Genomic DNA, 19,149 nt, shown 5'->3' with positions numbered 1-19,149 from the left:
GATGTGTGCAAAACTGTATGAAAATGATGCACAGAAATATCAAGGGCAATTTAAAATATGTTTTGATAACGTCTTTTTATAGCTGTAACAACATATTCAAACTTTTCTGTATTCTAAACTAATCTCAGGAATATGGGCAGGAGTTGGTGATTCTGCACGCGTGGCTCCTCTGTTTTCAATAAGTAGGAAAGCACAATCAAATTTTGTTCCTTCTTTGCCATATATGTACATATTTTCTAAGAGTCCACTAGAAAAATGTTTGTAAAAGTTTTCTAGGTCTCAAGTGTAAAGCTGATATATTCGTTGAACCTGGGAGACATACAGAGCTATACTTTCAGCAAGTACTTGGTTTAACTGCCAAACACAGAATTAATTTTTACTATCTTGCAACGAAGTTTACAAAGTATCTTCTTATATAAAACTTATCCTTAGGAAGTGCACATAGGTTCAAATCTGTAGGCGTAGCTGTAAAGAGCACAGCCCTTAGAAAATCAGGATCTGTGCTACTTGAATGGGACTTATCTTGCCTGAATAAGTAACACAGGTCCTGGATAGGACACAGGAATTTAAAAAAAGAATCTGAAAATCTGCTTTATATGGAATTATTCTAGACTTTTGCACAAAAATGGCGTGTCAGAAAAATGAGACTAAAGATGAAGTACTATTATTTACTTTGGCCACTCTTTGAATACATAACTCACAGTGTGGGTTTAAAAAGATATGGCAAAAGTTGTTCCGTTTTGTGATACAATTGCCATAGAAGCAAATGAGGCATATACTTGCAGGACTGAAAAAATCTCAGATGTATGATATATGACTTTCCTAAGGAGTAGGCAGAATTCAGCAGTCTGGTACATCCAGTGGTTGTTAACGATAAAATGTGTTGGTATATGATGGTGTGCTACAATAACTCTCCGAACACACCAAGACTTCCCAGTATGTTTCCACAAATGAGAAACAGGTTTCTAGGGGAAACAGTATTCATCACTTTTTTTTCCCTTCTTTCTTTCTTTCTCCCTCCACCCCTGCCCCCACCCATAGCTTATTATTTTTCCTGGATATCACATTTTTAGTCAATAATTTCTATTCTATTTTCTCATGTATGAAGCCACAATCAGGTTTAGAGTAATATTCATCTTATGGAATGTAAAATATCCACAATAGAGACCTCAGTACTCACATAGGGGTCCCTTTAAGTTAGCAGAGAGAAATAGGCACCTTTAAGGCATGACTCATCTGATGTAATTTAAGCATTTGCTTTAGGACGGGATGAATCATATCAAAGAAATGACTGCATATCTTCAATGATTATAGCAAGAATCTAGACATGTATCTCCTATGACTACGTCTGAGTTGTAAATATGAATTTCACTGACATAGCCAGCAACTGAAATTTTATCCCTTCATAGGTCCCTCTTTTGCTAAAGTAGAATATGGTCTAGCATGTTCAATACAGGTCAAAGAAAACACGAATGACTTCTTTCCAATTGTCTGAAATGTCAAGTGATCACCTAGCTACATGAAATATATTTTCAAGATGATACTTCTGTATATGTTATATTTTTAATGTAATTTTTAAAGTTTTGTACATTTTAAAATTATTAAATTTTGAAAAAATAAATTTAAGAAAGAAAGTTGAATTTTCTTTTCAAAACTGTGATACTGTTATGAAAAATAGTTTCTTAAGCCAATTTGTTCCTTTGCTTTAGCAGAAATAAAATAATGTGGAAAGTTTCCAGTATATCTATGATTGAGTACTATAGCACCAATCGTTGCAAGGTACTTAAAAATTAACACTTGTACATGAAAAGCAGAGGCTTTTCCATCAATGCAATGTCTTGCTACACCTCCACCCACTTAATGACTGGAATATGTAAAAAGTCTAATTAATATAATGCACAGATGAAAGACACAGTTGTGAATTGTGCCCAACATTGCCCTTTTTTTGGCATAATTTAGTAAAGATGTGCTTTAAAACCCTTTTTGGAAACCTGAAGCATTTTGAGAATGGCTGGTTAGACGATGCACTCTAAAATACTGAACAATGTAACTGAGGTTCCTTCTGTTTATCCATGAGAAGAGAGAGACTGGTTGGCTCAAAACACTGTGAGAATGCCATTGGTTTTGTTCTTTATTGCTAGTGCTGTAATACCTTCTGAAGGCTGGCAAAGGAAAAGTCTTGAAAAATAAAAGCCGGGGAGGGAGGACACCAGCAAGTTAAATATAACACAAGAAGCAGATTGGATAAGTATCTATTAAATTATATTACCCTATTCAATGACCACGTGATGCTTCTTTTTTTATGTTACTATGTATACAGCTTTACTTATCACCTATACACCCCACGGTACCTTACTGCAACAGTCACTTCAGTTCATACATTTAAAACGTTCTCAAGAGCCTCATGGCAAACAATGCACTGAATAAACATGCTGGGTTACTAAAATATCAGTAAGTTTTATGAGGAGGCACAGAAGATCTCCAGAACTCTACACGCTCACATGCACACACACACAACGACAGATGTACCGCCAAGCCAAGTTTTCAGCTGCTTGCAAGACTTCTTTGGTGAAAACACTGAAGATACAAAACTTCCAGATATGTCCCAGAATGCACGCTGTACTGACCAGTGGTTGTTCTTTATGCACCATTACAACTTACTTTCAGCATGTCAGCTAAACAGGATTAGGAACTCAGGTGGGAAACTCACAGTGAGAGCAAACGGAGCTCCAAAACATTTTCATGGAAACTGCCCTTGAGATAAAAAGGATGAAGCAGAAAACAAAATGAACAATAAAAAGAATTCATTCCACATGGTATTTTTCAAAGCCAAGTGTCAACTAGCTTCTGAAATAAATAAAGCATGCTACATTCTTATTATTTTACCAGTTGCATGTAAAAACTGACCATGGGTATTATCAGTAATACGCATCTCTTTTACAATTCAGTAAAATGATTTGTAATACAGAGATATCTCCTTTACCACATCATCCTACACTCACTTTGACAGATAATTGGGAACGGCTTTTTTTTTTTTTTTAATAATAATTTTGCCACTTTCAAGACATCAGTAGGACATCACGAAGATTGAATCTGAGTACAAAATTTCAGATGTTCACAATTATGTCTCTTGTGATTCTGATGACAGATTTCTGTGGTATCAGTAAACACATTTCTGACTCTCTTATTAATTTAAACTTACCTTGATATTTTCCCATCAGAAGATTTATATTTCAGACCCTCTAAGTATATTTATTGCCTTGATAATTGCTACATGCACAGTCAAACCAAATAAGTGAGTTTCAGGACCAAATAAAATTCTTCACTGCCCTATTAATGGGTCTGTACTGAATTATAAGCAATATCTTCTTTGATTCTCAGAAGAAAAATACAGTAGCTCATTGCATACTTACACAGAAAAAAATACTTATGAGAACAAAACCAAATGGAATGCTAAAATGCTGTTGCTTATGGAAATATAACAAATTGTCAGCAATAAACACAAAATCTCAGCCATTTTGCTTAACAGCACCTCCTGCAAAACAGTGAGGGGGTTTTATCCTTGACACATTGGAATAATCTGCGTTAAATCCCTGGGGAAATGCAGAGAAGATAGCAGACAGTTTGCTTCTCTTCCTTATCTGAATTCCAGAGACCATTAGAAATCTTATGGTGAAAAGCTGAAGTACATTATACCAAAATCCCCAGGAAAATATGTTGCCCAGAACCTTAGCTTAAATGGAACATCTTCAAAGAATCTTTTTTGGACTCTTTCTCACATCAAGGTATTCTTGACACAAATCTTCTTACCTGAAACACTATCCAATGTTTTATTTCTTCTATAATATATGAGACGTGGTCATCTTTCACGTTTTCTGTAAATCATCACTTTGATATCCTGTAACTGTCTATTAATAACAGTAGTAAAAATACCAAGAGAAACTATGATTTTAGATCATATTTTAGAGAGCGTTCTAGGAGCTCTCTGTCAATCCAGGAAAATGATTCCCCGCTGCAAAGAGCCAGCAAGCTAATTTGAAGACTAAAGGAAAACAGAGAAAACCTAATTGTGAAAATAATTTTGAATATTTGAAACTCCCTATATAGCTGTGTAGTCATTTGTTTACATTTTAGGTAGACATAAAGTAAGGACTTTAACATAATATTTTTCTGTTTTATATGATACTTATATACTCTGTGTATGTTAGTTCATTATGTATTTCTAGTCTTTCTTGCAAAGCCCATTAGCATCTAATGGCAGTTGTTTCCCACTCTTGACATCTCATCCTTGCATATAACTCCCTCATTTACTACTAACTCTCCTCAGTTCTCAGTTTCCTCTTTCCCACACGTTAGTTCTAGTGAATTTCCAAAGCCAGCCATTCCATATGCTTAGAGGCACATTAAACTTCTGTCATTTTTTTTTCCTCTCACATTAAGTCACATCTTATGCTTCTGCTTCCCAGGGAGCCACAAATTAACAAAAAAAATGTTCACAGATCAGAGCAGATAACCCAAGATAATGAACTTTTTTTGTGGATGTCATGTACTAGTGCTACTGTATACTTTGCTATTAAAAGCAGGTAAGAAGGATTACTTCTGCTTGCAAATTGCTGCTTAGCTTCAACAAAAGAAGCAGCATAGATCTATCACTATTCTTTAATAATGTAAATTTATGAACTAGCCAAGTGTTTTGCCATCCATCCTCCTCGGCTATGGCTTTGATGCTTATCTGTTGCTTATATAAATCTTACATAAATTTAACTCATAAGACAGGAAGCACAAACTACCGTGTGTTTGGTTACGTGCACTGAAAACACAGTAGAACCATATTGCGTGTGGGAACACAAATGTTTAAAATACTTAGCTCTGCATAATTCTTGTTCTTTTGCTTTATGTGTGCACGTGAGTGTATATGCATTTCTTTGTGGCTTACTGGAGGGGTAAGTATTTTAAACATAAAGACATTATGACTGCATTTTCCATCTTCAAGTAGATCATGCATGTGGAAGAGGGGATGATGAGAAATCCTTTTTCATGATGGAGACTGCCAGACAGTCATTAGCAGCTCACCTGCAACTACCCAATACGTTTATTATTGAATTTGTTGTTTTAAATGGTAGCATGGAGTCTAGACCCTGAGAAAATCAGGATGGCCGGGAGCTTGGGCTGACTCCTCCAGAATGATAAAATTTGCTGTTTGGAAAACCGGTGTATGTCCTTTCCTGATGAGTGCATTCATGTAACCTGACTGGCTCAGACAGGTTCTGGTCCAGCTTTCAATACCTGAACAAAAGTATATGTAAGGTCTAACTATATTTTTTTCCAGTAGCTCCGGCCATTATTGCATCTGAATCTGGTGTCTAATTCATGGGTGAAAAAACACAGATAAAACATTGTAAGAGATTTTGAAACTGACTCTGTTTTGAACTCCATAAAACTAGAAAGATCTCTCATTTTCTATTAACAGAGTAACAGATTTGCAACAGCTATAATGTAATTCATTATCTGAATACCATTTTGAATATCATTGCACATAGAAACATGTTTAACTGCATTTTCTCAAATTCTTTTTCAAGTTATGGCAGTGAATTCAAATCCCTACAACATACTACTACTGGGTGAATACTGCAGTTTTAAGATCTCTACATGATATGAAGAACATTCTTTAAAATAAGCAATGAATAAGAAAAAGTACAAACTGAGGTAGGAATATAAGTCAGGAGTTAAATGTACATAACCTTGCAATGACTTGATCTTTATGAAAGGGATCACAAATACCTGGCAATAACTATTTCAAGGGTGTAAACACTGGGGCTGCCAATGTATTACTTACATCTGTAGAAAATTGATAACTGGAGATAATGGTATGTAATTTGGAAACAATACAGACTGAATATGAAAGGTTTCTTGACACCACCAGCTATTAGAATTTTGAATTGTCCTTTATGGAAAGTGACTGAAACCTTATTCCTTTGAAAGTTAAAAACAAGGAAGGACAAAATCCTTGAAGATGACTTTAAGGACTCAAGCCCTGTTGGCTGTAGGCTGCAATACAACCTTTTATAGCTAAGTGAATACTTCCCTTCCCCTCATCTTTATTGTGTTGAAAAATTCTGACCTTACTTCTATTTATAATCTTGGTATAATACTTTTCACTCTTTTCTGAAACCCAGGACTGCGTCTGTATGGTACAAATGCAGTGCATTGCAGGGATATCCAAGCTAGCTCTGAACAATGTGAGAAGGGAGAATCAGGCAGAAGACCCAGGATAATGCTGCTGTCCTATTTCTGGCACATTAATCATTCTGATAGGTCTATATGGCACAGCACTGCGTTTGCTCTTACACCTGAGAATGTTAACAAAATCTGCTGTACAGGGAAAACGTTTCTAAAATGTTTCTGATCTTCAACATCCTTATAGCTAAAATGACTGCCATTCAGTCCTCTTTACCTTTAACTATTAAAACCAGTCGTGAACAGAAGACAAATGATGCTAGTCAAGATCTGATACACTCTTGGGAATTTTTATTGGAAATATCAACTCCTCACAATATCCTATAAAGCAATGAAGAAGCAGGAAAAAAAGATTTTCAAGAGGAATGATTTCTCCTTTTGCACACTGCTGAATGGAAGAGTCAGTTGAAAAACACAGTATTCTTTGAAAAGCATCAAAATAGTACTGCAGTCCTTGAAAACATTATGTAAGAAATTCTGCAGCTTCATTTCTTTGCAAACAGGAGATACTTCTTTAGGATTTTTATCACTGCAAATTTCTTCAAAGTAAAAGCATAAGTACTGCTTTACAACATTAACATCACTGTGTTCGTTTGCTTTTATCTATCATGAACATCAAGTATTTTACATTGACCTTCAATCAACATAATCTGTTTTAAAATTCCATAAGCTAGAACTATGAGAGGTAGGGTTTGGGGGCAGCAAATGCAAACATTTGAAACAAGCAACTTATTCCAGCAAAACTAGCACAAATATTGTCTAGAAAACAAAATTTAAATACTCATAATGAAATTATTTTAGAGGAACTACCCTTTATTACAAACTACAATTATTGTAATGAAGGATGCTATCCTAAGACTGCATGTTTAGGAGGCCAAATTCAAAATAAGATGCGGCTAAAATTTTTAAATTAATTTCAATTAAAGGACCTGAAAAAGGACATTATTTTAAAATAGAAATCCTATTTTCTTGCTGGCTCACCAACACTGAAAAGGTTAAGCTGATAAAATATGACTCTTTATCCAGGGCTCTTCCAAGCTACTGAAGGCAGAACAAGTTGTTGCCTAGGACAACAAAATATTTAGTGACTATTTATTTTATCTGTTTTTGTAGAGAACTTGGCTGGGAGGAGAGGTTATTTTCTATCTTTTTTTAAAGGGAATAAGATGTCTTGGGTTGGGCTGCTTCTGCTGTACTCCCTGGAAAGGAGATCATATTCTGAAACTTGAAATATGAACCTTCTTATAGAACACAAAGATTTTAGATAGAAAATCAGATGATAAGGCAATTTATTTGCTGCCTGAATGGAGAGAGATTTTGTTAGGATACTTCAGAGACAATACCCTCTCTGGCACTAGGCAGAGTAGGTTGCTTTAATAAAAAAATTATCTTGCATTATAAATCAATCATTTGTGCTACCTAGTGTGTTACAGGACAAGAAAATGATCCTGCAGGTGGAACACAATAGGTGCTAAAATTGCTCAGCTTTGATTATTAGTGCTAAAAATTGCTGCCAATCACTACCTGATTATAATTTGCTTTGAAGAGAGCGTGGGGCAGAGGGAAAGAAAAAAAGAGAAAAAGTGAGAGGAAAGAAAAGCTCTGGTTTTAAGAATTCTATAATAAAAGCAAAGATTTACCTCAGAAAAGAGGTAAAAGTGATGGTTAAAAAATTATATCATTTTGATATGATTAAAATCCTTACATTTAAAAATAAATGCAGGAAATGGGAAACTTATTAAAAGAAATCTGCAAATTTCAATGGCTAGATTTACTGATCAAACATGGTTATTTTACTATCACAGAAAACAGTAATTTTTTAATTATTGCCGTAATATAAGGAATTACAAATATAGAATTAGGGAAATTATTTCAAAGTACTGATATAATGTCTTCTATTTAAATAACCTCTAGTGCAAAACGACACCAGATGGATTACAAAAGAATCATTATACTACTAAAAAAAAAAGCCATGAAAATGTCCACAGTGCAAATGCTTTCCCTTTCTTTCTTTACCATGTTGTAATGTAAACTGAATAAAGCACTGTATTTGAACTAAAAGAAGTGTTTTTCCTCCCACTTCTCCTGAGTTTGAGCACTGCCATGATCCAAGGTGGGAGTGGGAAGAGGTAAACAGCGGATGGTTTGAAGACATTGCCATGGTTTATGTTGTCTCCTGATCTTTTGCAAGTAACAGTATAGAGGAAAGAAAATGATGTATTTAAAAAGTATTTTGCATTACCATGAGGAATAGATGGAAGTTTGCACATCAAATCACTCAAAGGCTACGAGATCACTACCTATGCAAAATGTTACATGCAGAAACTACATAAGAGTTAAACATGTTATGAAGTTACAAGACTGGCACGTGGATTTGTTGAGGATAAAGAGCTTCCAACGAGTTTTCTCGAAACAGCCACTGCAATACTACAACATAACAACAGTTTCTAAATGATCAGTAACACCTACAATCATTTAGGAACTGAGTGACTGATGGAGCTGCCACCAGTATTCAAAAGAAAAGCAGAAAGAATAATTTTCAGATGCAAGATCCAATGGAGCAAATTTACTATATGATTGCAATTGGTAAGTATTTCATTCTTACAAAAGAAACAAAGATGTGCATTATTAAAACCCTTTTGAGACCTCTGTGGGTGCCCTGGATGAATGAAATCTACACAACTATTGTGTATGGAAAAAAATTTGCTATTTGTATAATATCTCATAACTTTTTTTGTACATGCAATGAACCTACTGATCCCATTTCAAAGGGAAATAAGAGTCATTTAGAGACTTATCCTTTGTATTTACAACTGTAGCAGCAAACACATATTAATGTAATCTTATTTGCAGCATTGCTCTACTAATGTAGGAGCAACTGAGCAAATCCATGTACATGTCTTACCCCATGAAGAAATACTTCCAGACCCATCTTAAGATTATTTGATTTGAAATATATAAGCAACTATCCTGTTGTCAAAAAACTGCTTAATACTTGGTCCTATTATTTATGTTAATTAGGATGGTATTGCAAACAGATGAGCCAGAGAATTTGAATGGGTATTGAAAGTTTCTTTCATACTTCCTCAAACCAATCAAGGTTGTGCATTAACCACTTCAAAATTGTAGTTATTTAACATAAAAAACACCACAAATGTAGTAGAAAAGATTTTCTTAAATGTGTTAATGCATCCTATACATAGACTACTACTTTACTAATGAATGAGAAGGCCCAAAGTTCAGCCTGCCTGACAGAGAACTTTAAAGATTCCCATAAAACTTTCAAAGGCTAGAAATATCTGTTCCTCAGCACAACAGGCACATTTGTTCTTGCATACATTTGGATGTCAGAGAGATTCTCAAGCATTTTATGCTACCTAGAAACTTTGAAATACAAGACTTCTGGTTTTGCATCAGCATGTCAACATGGTTGTCTCTCCAGAAGTGGCATTTGCATTTGAAGTGTGATAGTCTATCATTTAGCTTGCTGGAGAACTCTTTACTTTCAATTATATATATTTATATATAAATACATACATACACACATATGTGCATGTGCACATGTTTATATATGTAGCTGTTTTAAAAGTATTCTTTCACATAAATTAACTTCAAGTACTTTCTTAATCAAGTACACTAGTAATATGCTCCTGAATGTTTGGAAAGAGGGAACAAAGAAAAAGTCATACAGAGAATTTTCTAAACTCAACAACCACAGCAGTTATTTTCAATAACAAAATACCTAATAATTTGAGATCCCACACCTTATTGCTAATGCAGACTCACAGTCCTGAAAGCTCTTCTGATTATCAAAATTGTTGGAGCCATTTAGAAAGCAACTACAGGAAGAGCTATGGGCATCTTTATCAGTCAGTAGTGTCTCTGGGAGATCAGAAAGGACTGTGGCTCCAAGCACTCTTAATTCTTTTCAGTGATCTGAAATCTAGCACAGGGCTCTGAGGTAGAGAGGAAAAGGAACAGGAATTGTAGATTTGCAGTCGCAATGTCTGAGAACATGATATTGAGATGTAATGTTTCGTTCCTCTTCAAAAACTGCGTTTGCAGAGTGGTACACCTGGGAAATTAAGTAATAACAAGAGAAGAAGAGTCACAGAGTAATTTGTCAAACAGAATCTCAAGGACAGCCCTCCTAAGAAAAAGGTATCTTTTCATGCTACAGAGCATGGGAAATTAAGCTGTCAAGTGAGCACAGTACAAAACCCATCCATTTGGTGTGTACTACCCAATCAAGCTGTGGAGTTGCTATCTATATCTGCTTTGCTGGAGTAGATGGGGAGGCTGCTAAGTGAGACACTAACCTGGTCAAGGAATCTGAATGCAGTACGTGGCCCATTTTTAAGTTCTTCAAGCAGAGACTATAAGTTGTACTGAGATCGTAGGTGCATTAGGCGGCTAAGGTGTCATGAGAGCTTTGAGAACTACCTTCAGTACAGTGGTTGCTATACTTAGAGCTATAGGCTCAAGCTAAACATGTACAAAGCAGTTCTGACTTTGAAATTAGACATGTATAGCTGGCACTCTGCATATTGGAGCTGTAAGAGAAGGACTAGAAAGATACAGAGCAAGGATTTCTGGAAGTATGGAATGGCTAAATGGACTAAGACTCTTCAGTTTGCAAATGAGACGACTGAAAGGAGGAATGATAGAAGTGTGCAAAATGAACCAGAGCACAGAAAAGATAAATAGAGAAGGAATTCAAGGATGAACTTGCTGAATTGCTAGCAATGATGTGTAACTTTTCCCTTAAAACCTTCTTGTTTTCTGAGGACTAAAGTGTGACAAAATTGATGACAATTTTTGAAAAGAGTTCATGGAAGATGCACGGAAATACTGGCCTCTAAGCCTGTCCCAGGCAAATTAGTAGGAATTCAGTAATGCATATTAGTAGTGGACACACAGATAAATAAAACTAGGAAAAGTTAAAGTGACTGCATGTAAAGGAACCTCATATCTCAAAAGCCTATTGGAGTTCTTTGAAACAGTCAGAAAGTATGTGATGAGGTTGATGATCTGCTTGCTCTGCTCGTTTGCCTGGATTTCTAAAGTCTTTTGATGAAGGCACTCTTAAAAGGCTTTTAAGAAAAAAAAAACAAACAGTCATGGCATTAAGCCATAAGAAGAGGTTCTTTCATGGATAAATAGCTGGTTAAACCAGGAAACTGTAGGAGAAAATGCAGTTTTCCCAGTGGAAGAAGGTTCTTAGTGAATTTCTGAAGAGATCCGTGAATGGACCTCTGCTGTTCAATATACTTATAAATTCCATAGGAAAGAAGACTAGCCGTAAGATCACAAAACTTGATGATGATAATAATTCATTCAAGGTAAGAAAGACAAGGACCAGTTGGGAAGAACTTGCCTAATTCCAGAAGTCCCTGAGCTGAAAATTATTAATGACTAGAAGAATGCTATGCAGGCAGTTCATAATATGCTTGTCCTATCCACGTAGCGTTCCCTGGTCATCTGTTTAAGGTGATTTTTATAGACAGCACAGTGGGTTAGGTAGAGCCTCTGATCTGTTTCAGTATGGCCATTTTCATGCTCTTTCATTCCTACAGTACAAAACCTAGTGGGCTGCAGTGAAATGATCATGTAGCAGCCTTTAATATAACTAAAGAATCACTTTTTCATACAGAATACAATTAAATTAAATTGTGGAACTTGTCAATGATGTTGTGGAGGGTCCAAAGTATTTTGTTACAGACTAATGGAAGGCAGTCCATTGGTAGCTATTTTCTCTCTCTAGTATCTTTGATCTGATCCTGAACAGCAATCATTATATACTAATGTAAACCAGGAATGCAATTTGTGAGCAACAGTATCAAGAACACTTCCCCAAAAGCTCAAAATCTGGACAGTAATTGAGTTTAAGAAACCATTTGGTAAACATTAATTTTACAGGAGACAAAGACTGAATCACCCATGTGAAAGATGGATGTACAAAAATAGAAGCAGCTTGCAGTGCAGGATGAATTAACTGAGAAAAAATGTAAACCAGGCCACTTACATGTAACCCTTCTCACAGTTCAGCTATCTGTGATTCAAGGCCTACTTTCAGTACAGCACAGCTGTGCAACCGTTCTCAGTTTTCTTCTGAGAAAATTGCTAGGGCGTGAGAAGGAGCTGTGAGAGAGTGCACAGGCTGGAAGCATGTGAGATTAGAAAGGTAAAGTTGCAGACATAAGTAAGGTTGTTGAGACGGGGAAACTGGCACCTCAAGGTTTCAAGGATAACAACATTCACATAAAAAGGTATAAAATCCCAAGGAAAAAATGGGAAATCAGAAGACAGCAACTCGGCAACATCATAGATCAGCCTGTTCCAGGGAGCAACAGAGGCCAGCCCTCCCCTACCTGAGTGATGACTATTTGCCCAGTAGACTTAGTGACTCATTTGGTGGGGGTTGATTTAATGCCTAGCTCATTAGTCCTACGATGTATTGTGTGTGTTAGACGATAAATAACTTGCTTTGTCCTTTTAAGCTGTTTATATCTTGCCTGAAGAATCTCTTTGGTAAAAGTTCCCTGAAGAGAGTGACTCCTCGAGGGGGAGGGTTATGTAAGTAATCCAGAATAACAGACAAGAATAATATGATTAGTCATGTAGAAGAGCATTTATACTTTAAAGCACAGGTGCACACTTTAGATGAGTTAGGGGATTTCAGAACATAGTGGACTTTTTTTCAGCAGATTATATATATTTCAGAAAAGTTCCACATAGGTACAGCATCGAACAAATGATATCTGAATCTGGGTACAGAATCTGACCTCTCTAATGAGCCAAGAAACATGGGACACAAAACCAGAAGTGTTGGGAAAGCCAATGCCGGGAGAAGGCATTCTGAATACTTACAATCCCAGGATAAGGACATTAGGACAATGCTTCCCAGGAAGAACATACCTGAGAAGATAATGAAGCAAATGGATCTGGGAAAATTCTTGATCTAATTGACAAATGAATTAGTGAAACAGAATCTAAATTTCAAAGTCTGGCTTGTTGAAAAAGGACTGAGAATGCTGGTGGGAGCTCACAAGAAACACAAATGAATAACTTCTAAAATGACTCTTCTGATTCAAATGCTATAAATAATTGCTGCTTGATTGTGCTTGAAGAAACACACACACTATATACGTATACATAAAAGTCTGAAAGAAACTAGCACGTAAGTTAGAGCAGACATTACCTTGCTAGAATAATTTGCAATAAATTGCAGGACGCTACATATTAAATTTGTTTCTTAATGCCAATGAGGTAGCTGGAGGACCAGAAAAGCTGAGGAAAGATGGCCTTTACCACTGGTGTCTCAGACCTTCTCCCTCTCTCATATGCTTGGCATTCTCACAGTTTTTTTTTTTAAATGTGCTTGCCTAGATGGTAACTTCCAAGGGTGGTAAAACAGTGTTGGAAATAGAGTAAGAACTGTTCTTTTTAGGAAGATAAGAAAATTCACAGCTCTGATCATTCCAGTGTCCTGTGGGAGTAAGGGGTAACTCACAAAGGTTAACTTTAATCATAGAATCATAGAATCATTTAGGTTGGAAAAGACCTCAGATCATCAAGTCCAACCGTACACCTAGGACTGCCAAGTCCACCACTAAACCATGTCCCTAAGTGCCACATCTACATGTCTCCTACATACCTCCAGGGATGGTGACTCCACCACTTCCCTGGGAAGCCTTTTCCAATGCTTGATAACACTTTCAGTGAAGAAATCTTCCCCAATATCCAATCTAAACCTCCCCTGGCCCAACCTGAGGCCATTTCCTCTTGTCCTATCACTAGTTACTTGGGAGAAGAGACCAACACCCACCTCGCTACAACCTCCTTTCAGGCAGTTGTAGAGAGCGATAAGGTCTGCCCTCAGCCTCCTTTTCTCCAGGCTAAACAACCCCAGTTCCCTCAGCCGCTCCTCATAGGACCTGTTCTGTAGACCCTTCACCAGCTTCCTTGCTCTTCTTCGGACGTGCTCCAGCACCTCAATGTCTTTCTTGTAGTGATGGGCCCAAAACTGAACACTGTATTCGAGGTGCGGCCTCACCAGTGCCGAGTACAAAGGGACAATCACTTCCCTACTTCTGCTGGCCACGCTATTTCTGATCCAAGCCAGGATGCTATTGGCCACCTTGGCCACCTGGGCACACTGCCAGCTCATATTCAGTGAGCTGTCAACCAGCACCCCCAGGTCCTTTTCCGCTGGGCAGCTTTCCGGCCACTCTTCCCCAAGCCTGTAGCGCTGCATGGGGCTGTTGTGACCCAAGTGCAGGACCCGGCACTTGGCCTTGTTGAATCTCGTACAGTTGGCCTCGGCCCATCGATCCAGCCTGTCCAGATCCCTCTGAAGAGCCTTTCTACCCTCAAGCAGATCAACACTTGTACTAAAGCTAATCTTCTTAGCATGTCTGTATGTCAGTAGGGAGAGATAAACTCCCCTAGGAAGCAATCCAGACAATTAACCGTAATTTAACCACCCTGAATCATCCTCTAGATGGTCCTTTCTTTTGCCATCCTTTATAGTTTATAAAGGGAATTTAGGGAGACTAGCTTCATTCAGCTGCAGGGAGACTTTCAGAATATGCTTTCTTCTTTCTGTCTTTCAAAAAATGATCTGTTTGCTTTAATAACTTAATTGAATAGATTTATGCCCTGAAAAGTATCTTGGTCAGCATCACACATGGAAGTTCGGAGGCATGTGATAAGTAAAACTCACAGTAGTATACTGAGATGCATTATGATAAAGGATGACCTTATTACTAACTTAGATCTAGGAAAAAAAATAAATCTAAAACTTCATAAACTTCCTCCACAGGCATCTGAGTTGATGATCACAAAAATTGTAGGAAGAAGATAATAAAGAATTTTCATTTTTTAAGATGTAAAGAAGGGCTTGTGAAAAATTAAATGTCCCCTTCCCTCCCCTGTCCTTTCAGCTATGCTAGTTTACCTAATAGAAGATACTATCTCTACCTTCACATCTGTTTCTACCCCTCTAGAAGCCATGATTGATTTCCCAATGGCTTAATGGAAAGAAGCACCAAATATAAACTAAGGGATTCCTTTCACCAAAACAGGAATGGCTTTTATGTCAAATTCAGTGGCTGCCACTGTTTAAACTGATGGCTAAAATGAAAAAGTTATCATATCTGTAGCCCTTGACACATTTTTATTGTGTATTTGGCATAAGTGCAAATGAAACTTCTTGCTCCATCTACAACTCAAGCACCAAGAACCACCAAACCAAGGGTGCTCTGAATTCTTTTCAGGATGTTGAGTCTGTTCTTTCTCTTATTTTTCAAGTGCTTGGATTCTGACCTACTCAAGTCAGGAGTCCTATTCCAGAGTTAGTGGCTTTGACCTTTATGCATTCCTTTATGAAAAACTTTCTGTAATAAGCTTTTGTTTGCCATCACCTGAATGGGAAGTGAGACCTTTGAAATCAATTTCAAACAGCAGGCCTGCTGGTCAGAGATAAGTATCTTGTTCTGCCAGACTGTACAATGCTTCAAACCAATTTCTTGTCCATTTCTGAAAGATTCCCCTCAATTGAAACAGAAAAATAACAGTAAATACTTTTCTAAGCTACAGATTTTCTCAGTGAACATTATTTCATTTCAATTAGCTACTACTGATAGGTGGGAATTAAATATATACTGACTGGACTAAAATAGAAATTCTGAGAATGTGGAACTTTCATTTACTATGCTCTTGAACAACATAATCCAATAATATAGCAGGTGGGAGAAATATTTATCTCTATAGGCATCTATATCTATACAAATATTTAAACAACCGTTTAACAGCTTCTTCTTGCAACTCATGGCAAAAGGGAGTGTTTTCCCAAGAAGTACAGGCCTTAAATGAGAACATGTTGTTAAACTGTAAAGTTAGAGGGATATATACTGGTCTGGTTTATACTAATTTTACAGAAGTGTATTCCTGTTAACTTCAGTGCAGGTACTTCCCTTTTCATCAGTTTAAGCAAGTTTGGAATCAAACCACAAACCTTTAATGAGGTTTTAATGATCCACTTGGGGGAGCTAAAGGGTAATCTGTTTCCGAATTGATTATGGCAAAATGTTTGGGATGCAAAATTAAGTTACAGAAGACAATGTGAGCAGAGACTTCCACTTTTTTCAACTCAGTGCTGGTTGTTAATCCATATTAGCTTCTGGAGAAAAGGGTCCCCGGTTCTTATTAAAATTCCAGCCACTTACAGAAAAAACTCACAGTTATAAATAGCTTAGCAGCAGACACCCATAACAGCATCAATCATATCCTGACTTCAATTATACACCTACAACATACATTGAATGCAACAGACATAACATGTAAGGCGGCTTTTGGTCCTTACTCTTACTTTACATTTTTGTGCTAGTTAACATTAACTGTAATGTGACAGTAAGAAAAGAAATTCTAACATGCAATGGTTTTGTCTTTCAGTTAATATGAAATACCTCCTTTTTTTTTTTTTTTTTTTTTTTTTCCTTTTCTTTAAATGCTGGTCTTGAGCTGTATCTGCTTGTGCCTCCTGCAGCTGTTACTGTGTTGAAACATGGCTTTGCATCATCATTATGTTCTCCATTTCTCCAGCCTGGGACACACTGGGAACTGTTTCCCAGTATAAAGCCATATCAGCTGCTCTATCTTATGCTTGATTGCCTATGGTTACTGGTAGCCCTTTGACTGTTCTGGAAGTTAAGCACTGATTAGAGGCAGAGATGCAGTATCTCCTTTATGGGAAGGAAAAGCACAGCCTTTTGTCTGTGAAGAGCCAATAAAATATGACATTGGGTTTTTCTCCATGTGGGGATTGCCCTAAAGTTCAGCTAACCTGACAATACAGTTGATTTCAAAAGCCACAGCAGATCCAAAGCTATAATCATCTGTCTTTTATAATAGGAAACAGCTCAGTTTCAGACACATAACTTACATGAAAATTCCATTGGCAAAGCTGTGCTGTCAATGTCTTCACTGTAATAGTATAAAATTCATCTCATTCCAAATTACTCTGCAGTGTAGTCCACATTAAAGTTTATGGTTGCCCATATGTGGGCATCTAATTTAACTCATGTAAATAAAGTTTCAAGCAAAAGTGATAATTAAATGAAATATTTTGTTCCTTTAGCATAACTTATTAATTATGTTTAAGGTTTCCTTGTTTTATGATTAATTTAGCCAGAGCATGTGGAAAAAGTAAACTGTAAGTATCTTTACAAGAAGTACTGTTGTTAGGCACTTTAAAAGCAAAGACTTACGCTTTGTAGCTATAAACTACCAAAATATATTTTTAAATGTCATTCAGCATCCTGAATGGGTGACACAATCATGCTGATTGAATACCACGCTAAAGACAATGGCAAAGCAAATGGAAGCAAAGGGTACAGTCAACGCAGGTATAGGCATGAAAGCTGTAATCATTAAACAGTACTTGATGACAGTATTTGTAGTGCAGTTTGCTTTTGTGCTTTCTCTTCGATATGTAAGGGCAAGTATTATAATGTATTTAGGAGGAACTACTGCTATAAATTGATCAACTTACATTAATTAATTCAATCTCCCAGATTTTTTTCACAAGGTCCATCGATGTATAGCCATTAATTAGAAAGGATTTGGTATAGTCACCCAGTTCAATGGAATCCAGCCATTCAGCTACAGAGGTGGGGTTGTAGCCATCGTGACCGATCTGCTTCATCTGAAAAACAAGAATGAGTAAGAATTAGTTGTAATTTTCATTAGACATCTTTCAGAACAGCAGTTATTTGTATTATTTTCTTTGGGTCAGAGCTATTTTATTCTCTGATCAACATTCTTTTAATGATTAGTATAACATGAAATAATTTTGTGAGCAGAAGCACTAAGAAAACTTAGCTTTCAATGGATCTTTTTCTTATGTCTGCTTGCCTTTTAAACCAGAGTATGCTAAGACTGTAGCATGAGTTCAATTCTTACTGCAGATCAGAGAATCCATAAGTAAGGGAAGGCAAAAGAGTGAGAAAGAGGCATTATTAATATACTGACTGCACAAAAATGTCAGATTTGTACCTAAGATTTCATAGAAGGCGAAGAAATTAGACTGAGGAATGGATCTTTTGGTATCAAACTGCAAATGAAACATATTGCCCTGGTTATATTATTCCCAATTTATCTCTCCTAGTAGGTTATCTGATATTTTATAATGGCTGAAGCCGCATTATATTTTTCTGCCCCCAGGGGAGGCTTAAAAAAGTCTCTTTCCTCTACCTGGTCACATTTTTCATGGAACTCCTGGGAATTTAATATATTTTAGATTGCTCTCTGTCTGTAAAGTTGCATGAGATTGGGCAATCGAACCAAATATTATTGGAATGGAATTGACGGAATGATGTACACAGAAGCGCACCACCTGCATTCATATAGCAACACAGGCACAGAAAGCATAGTCACCTAAATCTTGTTTTCATAACAAACTAAGAAATACCGCTGGCATCTTATTTGTCTGAATTTTGTTAAGCTACTAAGAAGTAAAGAGCTGCAATTTCTCTTTCACAATTGCCTCTCAGTGACACAAGTGAAGATTTTCAAGCTAGCCATTAAAGATAAAAATATGTAAAGCCTCTACCTGTGCAGCTTGTTAAGCCATACTGTTTTTATGAATTTTAAAGTTATTTGCAACAGTGGCAGAAGTAGAAGTAGAGCGAAGTAGAAAAAAATATGCAATAGCCTCAATTTTCAACAGTATTATATGCATATCATCCTTCTGCAGAAGTGTAACTATTGCTAACTTGGTAATACACTGAACTGGTAAACTGTTAAGAAGCGTTAGAGGTTTAGAAACCTTGTGTTTTGCATAGGATCTCCCAACTGTGCAAGAGTGACACTGCACATGGTGAAAGCCAGTCTCCCATTTCTGCCTGCTTA

At 36.7% G+C, this 19,149-nt stretch overlaps 1 protein-coding gene across 1 annotated transcript in view; it reads right to left on the bottom strand.

Moving 5' to 3' along the window:
- ANKS1B (ankyrin repeat and sterile alpha motif domain containing 1B) overlaps positions 1–19,149 on the bottom strand; it is a 450,276-nt gene that overhangs the window by 143,696 nt on the left and 287,431 nt on the right. Inside the window, 1 exon segment of the mRNA XM_009321298.1 lies at positions 17,792–17,944. Within this exon segment, the coding sequence (XP_009319573.1) occupies positions 17,792–17,944 (153 nt within the window).

This window comes from Pygoscelis adeliae, unplaced genomic scaffold (genome assembly GCF_000699105.1).
Source record: "Pygoscelis adeliae isolate BGI_AS28 unplaced genomic scaffold, ASM69910v1 Scaffold232, whole genome shotgun sequence".
In the NCBI taxonomy this organism is placed as follows: Eukaryota; Metazoa; Chordata; class Aves; order Sphenisciformes; family Spheniscidae; genus Pygoscelis; species Pygoscelis adeliae.
The sequence above is the reverse complement of the archived record's forward strand: the minus strand, read 5'-3'. Positions and strand labels throughout refer to the sequence as shown.